Below are 17,517 nucleotides of genomic sequence, written 5' to 3'. Positions count from 1 at the left end.
AGCAGTAGTGGGAGAAAAACTGCTTTTGTACCAAGGCCAAGTAATCAAAAACCATCAGCTATGACTTCTTTTCTCCAGAACTATGGAAAGGCAAAGCCTTTTAGGAATTTATGCTGTTTCCTAGATCTTCCACCCCCCTGTATTTAACCTCTGTAACTTAAAAAAACAAAAAAGTAGGACAGCTTTGCTGCTCTCCCGTTAAGCCATTACATCCCAACACCCCCCTGCAGATAAGCAGCCATCGGCCCCTGACAGCAGAGTGCCAGCTGCTCACTCTACTGCGGGATAAGCCAGCTCCCACCGTGAACAAATACAGAGCTGCCTTGATCCCTGAACCAGGCAACAGAACAAGGGAGAACTTTGCCCTACACATTTGCCTTCACTCTTCGGTACCGCTCTGCACTGACTGGGTTGCCTGGAGGGAGCTGAAAAAGACCCAAGACACCAGGAAAGCAGAGGTGTAGCAGAACGGAATGAACACTCAGCTGTAACAAGTGCACATGCACGCACTGGGGGGGCTGTCAGGCGAGCGATACAACTTTTCCCACAGCACTCATTAAGCAGACACAAATACATTACAGCACCGGTAACAAAAGCTATTTACCACCTTGAGAAAAGCAAAGCTTATTTCAACATCAGCATTGATATCTTGACCTGGCTACTGTGAAAAGCACCTAACACTCATCCCTCTGTGTACTCTACCAGTGGCAATCCAGACTGCTCATTCCTTATCTGCGGGCATTCTGCCAGTATCAGCAAGAACTGACTTACATCCAAGTCCTACCTTGAAGTGGGATTAGTTGGAACACAGCTGGAGATTAGTGCCTGGCAATCCTTTCTAGTAGTCAATGTTATGTCTACCAGAGGAAAGAAAGCACAAGAAGGGTCACGAGACAAGGAAGAGCTACTATGCAGAAGTGGAAGAATTCCAGCAAAGTCCTCATAAAGCAGATGGAGAATAAAAAAGAACTAGGAGTCAAATTTTGGACTGAACAAAACATGAGAAGAGAGACAAACATGTAATTTTATTGTTTATGTACAAATGACAGAAGTTTGTATTAAAAAGAGAATCCACCCAACCTCAAAGATAGCAAAGAGCAAGATGGCTTTGGAGCTCCAGCCTTCCCTGCATCTAAAAGCACTGTGTAAATTTTAGGGGATGGTGTTTAAAATTAAAGTTAGAGAAAAGGGTTAACCACCTTCTTCTCTGCTCGAGTAAGAATCAAAAGAAGCTGTTCCATGAAATTAAGAACTTTCCACTCTACATGGATTAAAACAAAGAAACCCAAAGGCAATTTGTTAACTATACACTTTGGTTTAAAACAAAAACAAAAACAACAAAAAACCAAAGCAAAACCAAAACTACAATGCTAATTATCAGCAACAAAAGTAATCTAAGTCTTACAACATAGATGGGACATACTGAATCATACCCTAGTTCCAGTGGAAAAAGAAATACCTCTCCATGGGTTTGCAGATGACAGGGGTGGCAGCAGCAAGATCAGCCAATTTTGGGAAGTTCCTGACTGAGGTGGAAGCACAGAACAGTCAGGAACTCGGGACTATTACTACTACTACACCTTAGTCTTCCTGCAACTCAGGTGATTTAAAAATGATGCAAGTACATGGTCCAAGATTTTCTCCCATCTAAGTTCTTTAGAGTGAGCCACTCCCATCTGCAGACACTTGGCCAGAGAGCTGCCATCGTGCTCATTCAGTCGACTGGCATTTTTCTCAGTGGGGATTCATGTAGACCTAAATCCCGGAAGCATCACCACTGATGAGTCTAGTAGTCCTGCAGAGAAAGAAAAGGACAGGCACATGAAGACCTTCCTACCTTCAATACTGCTTGCAGAGCTGGGATTCTCAGTCTTCTCTCATTTCTACATACCATTAGTTGCAGGCAAAACAGAAAAGAGATTTTTTTTTCTTGTAGCTAAACATTCAAAAGAAAGGATCCTTTAAAACCTTAGTTCGAGAACACATCAACCAAAACCAGATGCTTTTAATGTTCCAGATCATGACAAGATAATAGAACGCAAAACAGCTTTTTCCATAAAAAGTGGACAGGACTTAACCGTGACCTAGCTTCATAACAAACCTACCTGGGCTTATTTACTGTTAAATCCACAAGACAATGCTTATTTCATACCATGATATTCCTCAACCATGAAAATAGATCTTAAATTACAGCAGAGGGAGGCTTTTTAAGATTAGGAGTCAGTCAGCCACTCAAGTCTACAGATGAGCAATGAAAACAATGACAGAGCACTGATACTTACGGCTCTTGGCTTTTTGTTTAACTTGAGATCAATCCTGTGGTTGGAAAGATAAGAGAAATGTCCATTTCAATACATTAAACCAACACTAGAGTTCAAAGAACCAGCTACTGCATATGGCACAGGCTACAACAAAGACTATTTGGTTAATTCAATCCACATTCTCAATTCGGCTGAGCCAAATCACTGTCCCAATATTACTGGACAAGAGAGCAGCAAAGAGACGGAGAGTGGATTCTTTATTATTTGCCAAAATGCATATTCCGTCCACTCAAAAAAAGAGTTAATAAAGATTCATAATAAAAATCACAGGGAAGTTATGCAGCATAAAGAAATAAGGTTAAATACGCATGCTCTATGTTAATTTGTTAGATGTGTAACTATGCCGCAGGTAATTATTCAGACATAGTAGTAATGGTTATTTACTTGGAATAGAGATAGGAGTTTAAGATGACAGGGATTATATGAGTCAAAGGTACTGGTTTATTACGTTTTTCCAGAAGGAAATATCCAAGTCTACACTAATCTCCTTAAGAAGCAAAGCCAGAAGAATCAGTTTTGAAACTATGTTTTTAAGTTAAAAAGTTTATCTATTTAAAAATGAAATAGAAAGGTAAAGAAGAGTGAAGTTAATTTAATTTTGCTGAAGTTATTAAATAAAATGTTACCTCCATCACGCTTTTCTGTTTTTAAAAAAAACTTCCCAGCCTAACCTAATATACATACCTACAATTAAACAGATAAACTATGGGTTAGAAAGGTCTCAAAAGGCACATTGGTGTCTACACACTAACAACACAGCACAAGTACTAATTCAAGTCAAACTTACTCAAAGTCATAATCAAACATGCCAGACGGGCTGAGGGGCAGCATTTGAAAGGAAGAAAGCAATAGAAATTAATATACTAATGAATTAAATAAATTAGTTGATTAGCCACCCTAGCGAGATTACTAAAAAATAAAATAAAATAAAATAAATAATAAAGCCAGTGTTCAAATGCCATAAAGTTCTTAAGATATCTTAACCAGAATTGGGCACAAAAAGCACTCCAGATTTGGCAATCCAGAGTCCCCCTCCCCAGTGGGATTTCCGGGAAAAAGAGGTGTTAGAACAGAGGCAGACTGGTTTTATGGAGGGAATTTTAGGTGCTGAAAAAGGAAGCTATCAGATAGGTGAGAGTGCACACTAGCTCACAGGCAGAGAGAAAAACTGATTTGCTTGCAAAAACAAACAAGCGGGTGGTCAGAAAGCAGTGGCTTTGTCTAGATTATTACGGCAAAGCAAAGCTTGTTCAGGCAGAGGTGGAGACGACACAGAACTAAGTGGTCAACTTTGCATTCGAATATTCTCATAATGTGCACACATACACACATCCTCTTGCACTCGCTTCCTTTAGAGAGCTAAAAAGAGAACACAGTCATTTGGCCAAAGCTAATTACAGTTTGGTGACATTCCCACCCCTCGTCTCAGCACTCACACAGATACCACAGCACTGTCTCTAGAAACACTTCTGCCCCAAAGCTAACAATTGTATTGGTGGGAAACGACTTATCATCAAATCAGCTGTAACTTAGTAGCTTTTCAGCACTGAATTTCTAAGAGGAAACAGTCTTGTTTTCTTCTGAAATACTTTTTAGCCATGAAACTTGCTGAGCACACAGAAAAGAATCATCTTGGCCTTCCTGTGGTCTCGGAGGGAACAGAGGATGACTACAATAAAGACACTGTAACTTCCATCTGATTCCCTGATTTTAACTGTTCGAAGTTAAACTGCCTATTCATGCCAGTTCTGCCCAGTCTGAATCCAACTTTCCACACTGCTCTCGGTGGCGTACAAAGTAGAAAACCCAGTGGAGTCAGTGCACCTTCAGGGTGCCTGTTCCCAGCACCTCCCAGTTCTTCAGGAACAGGTGAGCAGAACTCAAACGTATGCCGGCAAATAGAAGAGCTTCTGAATGAAAAGAAGTGCCAATGTTTCTTTTTGTTTTTCTCTTTTTCATTCCATGACACTCAAGAAACAGACGTGCAGGTCTCTTCTGAAAGAGCAGTCTGGGCTGCAATGCATTTTAAAGCACTTCGCTATACCTTCAGTAGACTGGGACTGTTTTGTTGTTGGTTTTTTTTTTTTTAACCTAGATATACTTAAAAATTGTTTGGTCTTTTCTGCCAAAATTTAGGAGATAGTAACGGCAATCACCATTTTAACAGAGTTTTTATTACAGACAAACTTAATTATCTTCTTCTTCTTCTTTCAATTATCTATCTGGCCATGCTAAGCATTACGAAGTAGTCAATTACTAACTTACTAAGCCTTTCCATAATGTAATGTGTCTGACGTATCTCTTAGGATGGTTAGAATTGCCATACCAGATCAGACCAGGGCTCCTCATGTCCAACATTCTGTCCCCGACAGTAGCCAGCATCAGCTGCTTCAGTGGAAGGAATGTAGAAGAAACCCCAATGCAACACAACCTGTCAGTAGGCCAGTTTCTTCTAACTCCTGTCGCTAAAGTTCAGGTTTTGTAACGGAGCAAAAGAATTTATATTATTTACAGCACTTGTATTGCACCCCACTGCATCTGCAGTGGATTGGTTTGCTGTCCATGTAAGTGCTTAGTAGAATATTTTATAATTTGTCTGAAATAGCAATTTTCTTAAGCTGTACTTCAGTTTTACAGATTGTTCCTCTGAACTTGTTTACAGATGTAGTTTCTCGTGTTATTCCTGAACTTCTTTCCAATTGTCTACAGGCAAAAAAAAGAGTTTTGAACTGCTTTGGATTCCCACCTCATGAGGACCCAAAGGGACATCCAGTACTTCAGGATGTCTGCCCAATTAAGTAGGAAGAAAATTCTGATCTAAGAATTAAAGACACGCTAATGACTCAAAACCTAGCGAGGGAGAAAAAGTTGTTAAACATTTTTCAAGCACTATACCTACCTCTGTATCTCCCAAACCAACCTTCCCCCAGCAATCTTTGTAAATTTTTACCACTTTTTTCTTTAAAACATTTCTCTCTTGTAATTGTATGGGAAGGTCCCTTAAAAAGGAAAGCCCGTCCACACACAAAGCCAACAAGCTCAAAGTTAGCAAGAACACTTGATTTTTAAAAGCTCCTTTACTTCTAATAATCTTTAGGCACCAGTTCCAGCAATCACTTCCAGAAAGGTGCAGTAAATGTCTCCTCTTTCCAAGTGCATGTATTTCCATGGATTCTTCCCCCTAGGGCCTGACTCCGCAGTGCACTGTCATACTCTGTAGAAAGCCTTGGGCTAGTTCTGCTGAGGGGCACCAAGACACAGTTAAGCAGCAGGCTGTGTTGGCCCATGGAGAGCAGCACTGTAAGGCAGGGAGTTTATTTCAGATTTCCAAGTCGTCAGCCCACCATGCTGCATCACACCTTAGGGGCTTACCTTAAGGGGCAGAACTGGTCATCTAAATTCAACCACAAAGAGTTCAGGAAATCTTTGTTTCACAGGAATTTCAGGTCAGTTTAATAACAAACACTTTGAGGTTAACATGGCAAATGCCATAATCAAGAGAGACTCAGTCTGGGACGTGACAGCTGAAAGGGCTTGGAGTGGAAATCTTAGTGAAGGCACTGGGAGTGTCCACAACCCCCAAAACATTCCAATTTGCTTTTTCACCCTCCTTCTCCAAAGAAAGTACTGACACTCCTATCTTACTTGGATCTGCAGAAACCAAGAAGCAAGCACAGGAGGCCAGGACTGCAATCTTCCTCTACTGGAAGGAAGACAGCTTTATTCTCCTGGACAGACAGGAGAATTGAAAAAGCCTGGTCAAAAGCCTAGCTGTACCAGAGCTGGAGTTAGTACCCTGTGCTGCTTGTTCATCTTCTTCAGCATGCTTTCCCCTCCTTGATACAATGGGGGCAATGGGGTCCTGATGAACACTACAGGATGCATACAACTGAAAACCAGAAAAATTACCAAAACAAATGACCTGAGCTGCTCATTACTCTAACAAGTTACTAGTTCCATTCACATAATAAGGTAAATTCAACAACAGCTAACCATGACAAGAAGGCTGCTGGTACCACTAACCTGTGTCGATTTTTGTTCTTCCGTTTTTTGTGGCTGCTGTGGTGGCTCCCCGAAGAAGTAGAGGAAGCAGCTTTCTGGGGTTTCACCCCCTGCACAGACCCATCCAGCTCTTCAGCATCCTCCTGGTTGGGCTCATTCTCCTGATTGTGAAAGTCTGGAGAAGTGTCACTTTCTGTGCCACTGCCTGGCTCCCCTAGAGCATGACAAACACAGACGAGCACAGCAGTTACCACCCCACAGCTCACACCCCAGGCTGCCCTGGCAAAGCCCTGCGTGGAAGAAGCAGCCCCCAGCAACAGAACACGGGGCAGCAGAGACACGCTGAGCCTTACGGCACCGGGCAGTAAATAAGAGAACCTGAAAAATATTTCTGAAGGACAGCAAGCTACCTCCTCAGCAACTGAAGCACACTAGAATTGCATGCGATTCGGTATTGATTACAAAAACATTTTTAAAAATCCTGAATGTAAACGGCTCCTCCTCACGTCACTTGCAAGTGACTGACAGAGACACAAACAGAAACGCGTTGCTTCAGCTCTTCTAGCCTCCTTCTCCAAAGACCATCAAATCCATTTAAATAAGTTTTATGCACAATAAACCCTTGCTTGGCATAAAGGTTTACTCCAGAAAGGAAGCTCAACTTTACTTCTGTTTCTCACGGTGCCACTTTGCTGACTTGTGCAGCTAACAGGTGTGCTGGGAGCACTCAGGAGCCGGCCTTAGGGGAGCAGCCGCAGGTCCCTGGACGGGGAGCGCTGCGGGGGGAGCAGCACGTACAGCACGGATCCAGACAACTGGAGACAGAGCTGAATGGTGGGGAGAAGTGTAGTTCTTTCCAAATTCTGAGAGAAATGAGAAAGTGACTTACGCTTCTCAATCAGCTGATCCTGAACTCCAGCTAATGCACTGACCGCCTAGAAAACCGAAAGGGATGTTAATGAAAGTAGTAATTCACTTACCACTTTTCAAATGCTCAAAACCACAGAGATCGCCTCAGAGAGAAAGACGCGTCAGGCCTTTGCTTGAAAGAGCTTATGACCTAGCACCAGCACAGCACAGCAGAAGGGGGTTAGGAGCAAAAAGATAAAGACGCGGATTGCAGTGACAGGCGTGTGGCACGGGTGGCTCCTGACTGCGGCTCCCTTTCGCCTCTCTGGGCACTAGGAAAGGGGTTTCTGAAAGGGGCTGCGACAGGGGAGTGAAGATTGGGCAGGTACAGGAGCTTCAATGGAAAGCTGGTCCTGCAGCAGCCTGGGTGACCACCGAGGAGCAGCAAGGGGTGGGGAGCGGGACGGGGATGGGGATGGGGACGGGGACAGGGACGGGGACGTCCGCTCGGCCCCGCCGGGCCCAGCCCGGCACTCACCGCTGCCGAGGTGACCGAGGACTTGCTGAAGAGCCGCTCGGCCTCCTTGAACTTGCGGTTCCTCCGGTCGTTTTTGCTGTTGGAGTTCCTGAAACGGAAAGAAGCCACATGGCGGGGGCCCGGCCGGGCCGGGCGGGCAGGGCCGGGCAGGGCCGGCGGGACTCACTTCTGGTTGGTGAGGTAGCGGTCCCAGCCGCGGATGATGTTCCCGTACATCTGCGTGTCCTCCAGGTAGCTGCCCTCGAAGGCGTAGATCTGCCGCTCCAGGTTGGCCAGCGTCTCCTGCCGGGCACAGCGCAGCGCATGCAGCGGGCCCGGCCCCGCGCCCGCCCCGCCGCCCAGGCCCCGCCGCCGCCCGCGGCCTAGGCCCCGCCGCCGCCGCCCGGCCCCGCCGCCCGCCGCCCCGCCGCCCCGCCGCTCACCGCCAGCTCCTGCTTGCGCTTCACCAGCTCGGCCAGCTCCCGGCGGGTGTCGGGGATCTGCGGGGGGCCGCCGGCCTTGGCGTGCAGCGCGGCCATGGCGGCGGCGGCCTGCGCGGGCCGGGCGGGGCGGGGCGGGGCGGCGGCTGCGCTGCCGGGAGGGGCCGCCGGGGGCAGCGCCGAGCCCGGCCCCGCCCCGCCCCGCCCCGCCCCCGCGGCGCTCGGTCAGCCGGCGGCGCGCCCGCCGCGCCGGCACCGGGAAGCTCCAGGCTGAAAACAAGGCCCCGGACCTCGAGGCCCCGGTGCCGGCGCGGCGGCTTCCCCCGGCCCCTTCCCCGGTGCCGGGCGGGTAACGGGCGAGCGGGGAGCTCGGGCGCCGGGCACGGCTCGGCCGGGGTCGCTCCCGCTCCGGTGCCCCCAGCCCCGGGGGCGGCAGGACCCGGCCCGGAGGGCTCTCGCCGCGGGCAGGGCAGCGGGGACAAAGGGGGTCGCCGAGGGAGGAGAGGCTCTGGCCTCCTTTCGCCATCGCAGCCGTAACCATCCCCTCGGTGCCGGCCGCTGTCGGGAAAAAAGCCCGTTCAGAACAGGTCCTCCCAACTTCGGGCACGTCCCCGCGGTTCAGGCCAAGGGTTTTTAGCTCGCTTCGAGCTTCTCTTAAATCACGTTAGCCTAAACGCTCTGCAGTAAGCGAGACCTGAGGGGCTCGTTTGCCCGTTCACGGTACCGACCGGCTCTGGCGTAAACCACATCCCGATCTCCTGTTTCTGGGCCTGAAGCTGTCTGCGCCGGGGGCAAACAGCCTGGGCACGGAACGAGCCACCCGGGCCACCCTCCGGTGAGAAAGGTGGGAGCAGAGGGAAGCGGCGCAAACCCTCCGCACCCGTCCCTCTGCACTCAACCCCTCTCAAGTACACCAATCGTGCAATTTTAATTTTTTTTTTTAACATGTTTGGTGCCCTTAATACAGAAATGAGTACTGAAGGTTCATCTATTTCAAGGAACATAAAGGGGGAAAAAAGGAACACTAGAAAAATACTACAACTACAAGTGATTAGGGCTAAATTTACAAATTCTTTATTTAAAAACCCCGGGAGTATATATAAAGGAGATCCTCCTAGTCAAAACTCATTCTACCCTCTGTTTGAAAACCTACATCAATGCCCTGTATTTACACCATAAATGTTCTAGCCTGTGTATACAATCTGCAACACTTGTATACACAATGTATATACACAGCGGGTATGAATAGCTTGTGACCACAGAACAAACACCCAGGCAAATTAGTAAACAGTGTGGAAAATGCACATTTCTTATACCATAAAGCAACAGGGAGAAGACATCCAAAAAATATGCAAGCGCTTTCAGTGAGTGGAATTGGTTTTTTCTCTTCCTAAAGGGTTGTTTTCTTCTACAGGGGAGAGGACTATTTTAAACAAGTGATTTGCGTAACTTTTTATAAAAAGAAAACTTAAATAGTGCAAACTCTGGTTAAAACATGTCACCACATAAAAGGTATTTATGTGTAATACAAACAAAAACAAGGAGTCGTCATTCATGGGGCAGGGGTGGTATGGGGTGGTATCAGAAATAAAGGCCCCAGCTTTAGAGCCGGACACTCCACATCCAGTAACAGTTTCAGCATGGTTTGTTGAAACAGGTACTGGGCAGACGCTGACCTAGACCTCACCCCAAATCACAGTATTGTCACCTAAAATCCCAGGAAGCGTTTAACTTCTGTGTCAAATTACCTTGTAATTTTCAGGTAGCCTATTCCAGTGAAATGCCCCTCCCTGAAAGTCATCACAAGGCAAACTGACAACCCCAAACATACAAATACAAGAGGGGCTTTGCAACATTTCTGCCTTTTTTAGTGGCGAGCCGGGTAAATTTTCCCATCTAGACCTCGTAACAGGTAAAGGAATTTGGCAAACTCTACCAAACAAGACGTGTTACAAAATGCATTGGGTTACTTTCTAGCTAATATTTCAGTTAAGTAGCATTTTTTCAAAGGGCTATGACAAAACAGTTAATAAAAATAATTTAAAATATGCCAGCTATGTTTTACATCGTTTCCTAGAAGAGGACAGTCAATGTTGAATATTTCCAGCATCAGAGCTTTCACATCCAGGTGCTCTTTCGCTTGTCAGGGGGTAAAAAAGAAAAAAAAAAAAAGCTGTATTTCCTGATATGCAGAACTGTGAAAGATGAATGATCAGTCAAGTCCCCCAAAATAAACTACGAGAACAGACCAGCAACAGAAAAAGGACTTTAAGGCAATAAGAGGCATCAGTGCTGCGATGCTCCAACACTTTACATCCCAATGCATGTTCAACTGCAAAGAATTTCTCTCCCTTGCGCCCCGCCCCCCCAATTTCCTCCTCATCTGTTAACTGTCAGACTCTTCCTCCTTCTCCTCCTCATCATCATCGTCCTTTGTGTTGGCCTCAGATTTATCTGAAGATTCATGGAGAAGAACATATTCCCTGCTACTGAACCCAAACTTCAGTACATCCTTTTCCTTTAGTTCGTAATAACGCTGAGGTTCAATCCGCTGGTTATTTAGAAAAGTGCCGTTCCCAGAGCCCAGGTCGATTATGTAGGGCCTTACTCTGCGGCCAACGGTACCATCGGCACGAGTGTACTCCACAAGCCTAGCAAAACAAAGAACACTGATTCAATCACAACAGCGTGAGACAGAAAACGTACTCCAAAAGCAGATAGGTTTTCCAACACGTGAGCCCCGCTGCAGTTAACAGTGATCTGTACGTGCAGAGATCTGAACGGGTCTGATGAGAGCAATGAGAAACTGTGTGAGACTGAGCGGATTCTGACAGACTGCATCACTTTCTGAAACTTCTGATGATGTAATACAGTAATTCCTACAACAGAACAGATGGCTGTTCCCTAAGAAAGCATCTTTGTCTCCAGCAGCAGGCAACCCCTGCTGCTTCAGAGGAGATCAGCAGACTTTGTTGTGAAAGACCAAATAAATAAAACCTCTCCTTGAAATACTTTTACTGCCAGTTACACCTGCCGGTTTATTCCAGTTCAGATATACGCACAGTTCTGTCTTTAAGCCTGCTGTGTTATTTGTCTTACTAAAAGGCTGCCTGTGGTTAAATGAGAGGAATTACAGATATTTTTGGTTACTGCTAGGACGATATGCAGCAGTCAAACATAAATTCCATCTCTCTCTAACATACTTACAGCAAACTCGTACCTCTCAACTGTGCATACCCAGGGTTTTTCTGTTTGGTTGTTTTTTTCTTCAGAAATTCCTGAACAATCCTGTTTCACCAGCAGGCAGAGTAATACTTACCGGTACTGAAACACAGCGTGCTGCTTTGAGCAGGAGGGATGGTCAATTGGAATATCTGCGATTCGGCGGTGCCTGCCCAGAAGATAAGCACTCTGCCTGTGAATGTACATGACTGGGAGAAACTCGTCGTTTTTGAAAGGATAGAGGCGCCATCGCTTCTTCGGAATCCGAGCTTCAGGGGGCTCGCTGTACTTAATCACAACACCTCGGAAAGTGTTGGTATCCTCTAGAAGCGCACCAGACAGTTCAAAGCTTGGCTTCTCTTTGTTTACAGAAGCTTTTTCTTTAGGTTTGTTATCAGAGTGCCCGAGTTCTGGATTCTGGTCAACACCACTGCCTTCGTTATTTTGTCGATGCTCTCGTCTTCTCTCGTTATAAAACTCCCTCTCTGCTTGCTGCTCACGGATGTTCTGAACATCCCTCTCTCGCTCGTGGCCTCGAACTCCAGGCCTTTCGTTTGGATTCTTCCTTCTGTCTGAGTGGTCTCTGTGTCTGTCTCTGTCACCACTTCTCTCTCTCCTGTGTTCTTGTTCCGATGGGTATCTCTGCTTTCGCTCCTCGTTTCCTCTACGACAATGATCATCTCGCTCCTGTAAGGAAGAATCGCTTATGGTGACGAATTCAGAACTGGAACGAGAGAACAGCGACTCTACCTCAGCTTTTAAGAAAATCGCAATCCTACGCATGGAAAATGCCTACCTGGACGTGTCGTGGGCAGAGCTAACGCAAAGCGAGGGAAACTTATTTCCTTGCCAAACTATCTGGATTCCTATGACTCGCGCCGAATAAAGCAAGATCAAGAAACGGCGTGACGCGTCACCTGCTCTGGGCACGCAAAGAAGCTCGTGGGGACAGCGTGCCTAAGCGGCAAAGGCCGGGTTCACCTGCACGTGTGGAGACCCGGGGCCCTCAGGGCAAAGCCTGAGGTGGGCAGCACGAGCCAGTAAACGGCCAAGACCCTCCTCTTCCTCACACACCGCACCACAAGGACCAGAAGAAAACAACTGCTGGGCGAGAAGTCGTGTTCCGTACCTCGCGTGGCCGAGTCTCACAGGAACGGCTGTCGCTGCGGAGCCGGGAAGAGCGCCCGGCCCCGCGAACCCCTCGGCGGGCAGGACTGGGCCTCGCTGCTACCGACAGCGCCATTTACCTGCTTCACCTTCACGGCGGCGTGGTGCGGGCTCCGGCTCCTCCTGCCCCGCGGGGACCGGCTCCTCCGCCCGGACTTGCTCTTCCTCTTGGGCGATCTTAAAAACAACGAGAGGAAGGCTGACCCGTGAGCCGCGGCCGGGCCGGGCGCAGCGCGGGGCCCGCAGCCGCCGGGCGGCCCTACCTGCTGCTCCTGCCGCGGCTGCCCTGGCGCGGCCCGGCCGGGCCCCGCCGCTCCTCGGCCGGCGGCGACTGGCTGCCCCGCGCCGAGCGGGAGGCGGAGCGCCGGGGGCTCCGCTTCTCGGCCTTCACCGCCACCTCCCGCCGCCGCCGCCGCTCCCGCCGCCGCTCGGCCGCCGCCTCCATGGCGCCGCCGGCCGCCACAAAGGGAAGTGCGCGCCGCTTCCGGCCCGCGCGCGGAAGCGCTTCCGCCGCCGAGGCGGCCGGCACCGCCCTCGGGCGCTTCTGCGCCTGCGCACGGGAGGGGGGGGGAACAAAGACCCCGTCGCCATGGCGACAACGGCCGCGGCCGCCATGATCCCGCCGCCGGACTCGCTGCTGCGGTACAACCCGCCGGTGCTCGTCACCCGCCGCACGGAGAAGCGCTCCCCCCGGGTGAGCGGGGCCGGGACGGGCGGGACGGGGCGCCCGCGGGCTACCCGCCGCCCGGCTCCTACCGCGCTCCGCTCTCTCTCCCCGCAGGCCCGCCCGCTGAAGGGGACCCCGCCGCCGCCCGCCCCGACGGGGCCCGTCCCGCCGCCCCGGACGGCCGCCGCCGCCGCCGCGAAGCAGCCGCAGGAGCTCCTCAACGCCATCCTGCCGCCGCGGTGAGCGGGGCCGGGGCCGGGCCCGGGCCCGCCCCTGCCCGGCAGAGCCCGGCCGGGCCCGCGGGGGGCACCCAGTAAGGCCCGGTGCTATGTCGTGACAGGGAGTGGGAGGAGGAGAACCGGCGGTGGGTGCAGGAGGTGTCCAGCGCGCCCAGCACCCGCCAGGACGTCGTCCACCTGCAGGAGCAGCTGGACCTGCGGCTGCAGCAGAGGCAGGCGCGGGAGACCGGCATCTGCCCGGTGCGCAGGGAACTCTACACACAGTGCTTCGGTCAGTGCCCAAACCGGCGAACGCGGAAAGCATCGCTGCTCCTCACCCACTCCCCAACGGGCTGGGGCTCCCGCATCCATGTCCCCGTCAGCATTCCTCCTTCCAGAAGGTTCAACGTGGCCTCGGTCCCTGCCGGGCAGGGCTGGCTGAGGCGTGCTGGCCGTGGAGGGCGAGGGTTTGCTGCTCCAGCAGCCACGCTGCTCACGTCTTTGCTGCCGGCCCACAGCTCTTGCCTGCCCTACAGCTCAGAGGGGTGTGACCCTAACCCACGCCGCCAGCCTTTACACAGAGCGCTTTACGCTGCCTTGTCACTCATAAAGCTGACCCCCAAGAGACACACATACATGACAGTAAGAGAGGCAAATTCTTAGTTGTCCTTAACCCAACAGTTAATTTAAAATAACAGTTATACAGTGTTTTAAGTTAAGTTAAGCACTCTTACAGACCCTGATGACCTGCTGCCAGTCTTCCAAATGCAAGAGATCGCCATTAGTTTGAGCAGCATCCTTCTCGCGGCTCTCGACTTTCCTGGAGGCTTCCCGATAACTGCAAAAAATCATTACAAATTTTTAGGTGTTTGCTGTTAACAGCTTTAGCAGATCAGTATCACTGTTGTTACCATAGGTTCTGTACCACCACTCTGCTTTCATTTGCTAGCACTCGATGCTATAGCTGTAATGTAACAAAAGAGAGAAAAATAAATTATGACTATCTCTGGTAAATCCATGTTGCTTCTGTGGTGCAGAGAATAGGTGAAAGGCAACAATCTCTGGACCCTGTATGTATCCAGCATTCCCAGAGTACAGTAGCTACTCTAACCAGATTGTCGCAATCTTTCTTTAAAGATGAATTGATCCGTGAAACTACAATTAACTGTGCAGAGCGAGGACTCTTGCTGCTTCGAGTCAGGGATGAAATCCAAATGACAATTGCTGCTTACCAGACGCTGTACGAGAGCAGTGTTGCGTTTGGCATGCGGAAGGCACTACAAGCTGAGCAGGGCAAATCTGACATGGAAAAAAGAGTAAGTTGGGCTGTTAACCCCATAATGTAGTTTTCTGCACGTGATACAGCATAAGGATATTACATATAAAGTTTTATAGGAAATCCGTTCTCTCTGTTTCCACTGGATGGCAGTGAAGATCATCAAAACGTTTGTCTTACTGTTTTCCTAGGGCTTAATTGCACTTCATAAATTATGTGCTATTCTATCTGGAACACTTTAAAGACTGTACAACATACAACTTTGTCCCATCTTAACTGAAAATCTTAACTGAAAATTGATTACTAACAAACAAAACTTGAGAGATCTGTGCTCTTTTCCAAGATTGCAGAGCTAGAAGAGGAAAAGCGGCAGCTGGAAAGACAAGTGAGTGAACAGAAAGCTAAATGTGAAGCCATTGAAAAACGTGAAAGTGAAAGGCAACAGATAGAAGAAAAGAAACACACTGAAGAGGTTCAGTTCCTGAAACGAACAAATCAACAGCTGAAGGTTAGTAAAAAAACCACAATTCCAAATAGTAATGGTAAAACTTCTCATTTTGTAATTGGAAAGATATAAAAATATCTTTCTCCTTACAGTTTTAAAAGTGTTACATTTATGACGCATTTGTATTAATGTTCCACTTTCTCTAAATTTTTAATGAAATGGGAAAACAGCACTTTTGCATTCTCTACTTCCTTGCTCAGTCAGCAATTGGTCATTACTGGTAAACCTGATGATGCAAACAACAGGTCAGATTGAATTTGAGTCATACACACATTCGCCAGGGAGAGATTTTTTGAATTTGTTCAGAAAATGATAAATTGTTATAGTCAGCTGGAGGAGAGCAGATGCATGCAGCTGAACCCCAAATGCAGAGGCTTCAAACCTCACTGATACCCCAGGAATCTATTTCTGCGTAACTTGATTGTAAGGTTGTAATGGTTAGCACCCCTTCTCAACTACAAAACAGAAAATCTAGCGAAGGCAAATTAAGAAGTTTTGTTTCTTTGCCGTTGGCCATTAAAGTTGACTCCCTGATAACGAGACACATGACTTAACATTAAATATTACCTAATAAGAACAATTGTGTACCTATGCAGTAGGGACTGCATAATTACAGGAGTAAATTTGTGCATGCTGCTTTGGTGAAAACAGCACTTCTGCTCATTACTTTTGATTTTGAAAGGAAAAAAATCCCACATCTTTTGAGTAAAGAAAAAATGTTACCATAAACAACGTTAAATGTTTCTGGCTACCGCTAAAAACATTTCCTTTACACCGAGCTGCTTTCCTCATCTTCATTGTTCCTACAGTTTCTCCTTACTAAACCACTGACATCTTCAGGCCATCTTGAAATCTTTCAGGGCACAAAATGGAGTAACTATTAGATCAAATACGTGTTGCCACTGAATCCATGTTTCTTCCTTGAAGTACAACTATTCTTAACAGCTGTGTGTATACTAGTGTTGTAGTTTGTTTTGATGGCAGCTCTAGGAAGAGGACAATCTAAGAGTCCTGGAAGCTTCATGCGCTACACGCTCCCTAAGCATGGGTAGCTCTCCGATCAATCTACTAATTGGGCGTCAAGTTGTCTCAGCAACTGAAAAACTTGCTGTTCCCAGCTACTTTTGTCCCAGAGTCAGAGTTTGTGTTCCAAATGCGAGAGCGCCAAATATTTAATTTAACTAACATAGTCCAGCCTGAAGTCAGGCAATTCAGACCACTGTTTCAACAGCTTTTATTTAATTTCCTCTTCAATGCTTTATATTATAAAACGAGTCTTTCATTGTATGGAACCAAGGCCAGCTCTTTTCTTCTCAGAATGCAACAAGTGTGTATGCCAAGAATGAAAACCTAATTTATAAAACATGTAGTAAGGAATGGAATAGCTAGGGAAAAAAACCCTGGCCTGCTTCTCTTGAAGTATTGCAGCATCCCTCAGCTCCTCACTTTGAATATCTAACAATTTATCACTTTACAGCAACGCGGGTTTATTTTTTAGGTTGAATCTAATTTGATGTACTCTCTCATTTGTTTTTCAGGCCCAACTTGAAAGCATCATTGCACCAAACAAGTAGATTTTTTTGCTTTTCTCCAGGCAGTGCTCAGAAGAGCTGTCAGAGCAAGAAGTTCACAATTAGTGACAAAGATTTGTCTTCATAAAGCAATCTTGAATTTTCACTTACCAGTAACTGAAGGCAGCGTAATTGTATTATTTCTTTCTTTTTCTCTTGGACAGTTGAAATTCAAGAGCTTCATTAATTACTGCACCCTCTTTCAATGCCACCTCAGCACTCAGCTCCTTAAATAGTGAACCTGTCTGGGACTTGCCTGTTAGCAATACATTACATGACCTTCAAAGCAGTAAACTAATAAACATTTTTAAATGCAAGCATCTCTGTAACATTATTACTTTGAAAATGTTGTAGAAAATTCAGAAACAACATATGAAGTGTCTACAATAAATGTAAGTCACATTCACTAAGAATCAAATTGCAGGTAATTCTTGGACAGGTGTTTGGAGGGTATTTCCTTGAGTATGTGCAAGTCGGTGTTAATTGTCCATCAAAATCCCTTGTCAGAACCGGTAGTAGTAACCTAGGATGAGCAATACCAATGCTCTCTATGTGGCTACTTCTAATGAAAGAGGGGTATGATACCATTCCAAGCATCGCTTCTCAGTAGAAGCAAAAGAAATCTTTGAGATACCTGTGTAATTAGCTGGTTATACATAGCAAGCAGACGTGGGAAAGATAATTCACTGTAGTCATATGAAAAACTCCATAAAGCTAGTTTCCAGAAAAAAAAAAAAAAAACCAAAACACAACAAAACAAAC

General features: G+C 47.4%; 3 protein-coding genes across 10 annotated transcripts; 1 reads left to right on the top strand and 2 right to left on the bottom strand.

Annotated features, from left to right (window-relative positions):
* Positions 1-1,000: 1,000 nt before the first annotated feature.
* Positions 1,001-8,265, bottom strand: MEAF6 (MYST/Esa1 associated factor 6). 5 transcript variants are annotated; one of them, XR_008238726.1, is made up of 9 exons: positions 8,133-8,265; positions 7,877-7,992; positions 7,711-7,798; positions 7,213-7,258; positions 6,345-6,537; positions 4,648-6,210; positions 2,948-3,005; positions 2,283-2,316; positions 1,001-1,795 (listed from the first exon to the last, which is right to left on the bottom strand). XR_008238726.1 is itself a non-coding variant. In XM_052811185.1 (8 exons), the coding sequence occupies exons 1-8, from the start codon at positions 8,226-8,228 to the stop codon at positions 1,787-1,789; spliced, it is 612 nt and encodes a 203-aa protein (XP_052667145.1). In that variant the 5' UTR covers positions 8,229-8,265; the 3' UTR covers positions 1,001-1,786. The 5 variants fall into 5 exon arrangements, 3 of the variants coding, with proteins under 3 accessions (XP_052667145.1, XP_052667146.1, XP_052667147.1); XR_008238727.1 differs by lacking the exon at positions 4,648-6,210; XM_052811185.1 differs by lacking the exons at positions 2,948-3,005; positions 4,648-6,210 and adding an exon at positions 3,109-3,138.
* Positions 8,266-9,180: 915 nt separating this feature from the next.
* Positions 9,181-12,996, bottom strand: SNIP1 (Smad nuclear interacting protein 1). 2 transcript variants are annotated; one of them, XM_052810788.1, is made up of 4 exons: positions 12,782-12,996; positions 12,599-12,695; positions 11,449-12,038; positions 9,181-10,780 (listed from the first exon to the last, which is right to left on the bottom strand). In XM_052810788.1, exons 1-4 carry the CDS (start codon positions 12,961-12,963, stop codon positions 10,516-10,518), a joined length of 1,134 nt encoding a protein of 377 aa, XP_052666748.1. In that variant the 5' UTR covers positions 12,964-12,996; the 3' UTR covers positions 9,181-10,515. The 2 variants fall into 2 exon arrangements, with proteins under 2 accessions (XP_052666748.1, XP_052666749.1); XM_052810789.1 differs by lacking the exon at positions 12,782-12,996 and having other exon boundaries at positions 12,481-12,636.
* Positions 12,997-13,014: 18 nt separating this feature from the next.
* On the top strand, positions 13,015-17,072 carry DNALI1 (dynein axonemal light intermediate chain 1). 3 transcript variants are annotated; one of them, XM_052810792.1, is made up of 6 exons: positions 13,070-13,212; positions 13,300-13,424; positions 13,526-13,695; positions 14,541-14,719; positions 15,023-15,187; positions 16,723-16,877. In XM_052810792.1, the coding sequence occupies exons 1-6, from the start codon at positions 13,108-13,110 to the stop codon at positions 16,756-16,758; spliced, it is 780 nt and encodes a 259-aa protein (XP_052666752.1). In that variant the 5' UTR covers positions 13,070-13,107; the 3' UTR covers positions 16,759-16,877. The 3 variants fall into 3 exon arrangements, 2 of the variants coding, with proteins under 2 accessions (XP_052666750.1, XP_052666752.1); XM_052810790.1 differs by having other exon boundaries at positions 13,047-13,424; positions 16,723-17,072; XR_008238673.1 differs by lacking the exon at positions 16,723-16,877 and having other exon boundaries at positions 13,015-13,424; positions 14,140-14,719; positions 15,023-15,081.
* The last annotated feature ends 445 nt before the right edge of the window (positions 17,073-17,517 follow it).

Source organism: Harpia harpyja, chromosome 16 (genome assembly GCF_026419915.1).
Source record: "Harpia harpyja isolate bHarHar1 chromosome 16, bHarHar1 primary haplotype, whole genome shotgun sequence".
NCBI classification, from domain to species: domain Eukaryota; kingdom Metazoa; phylum Chordata; class Aves; order Accipitriformes; family Accipitridae; genus Harpia; species Harpia harpyja.
Note: the sequence above shows the minus strand (reverse complement) of the source record. Positions and strands in the feature narration are given on the sequence as shown.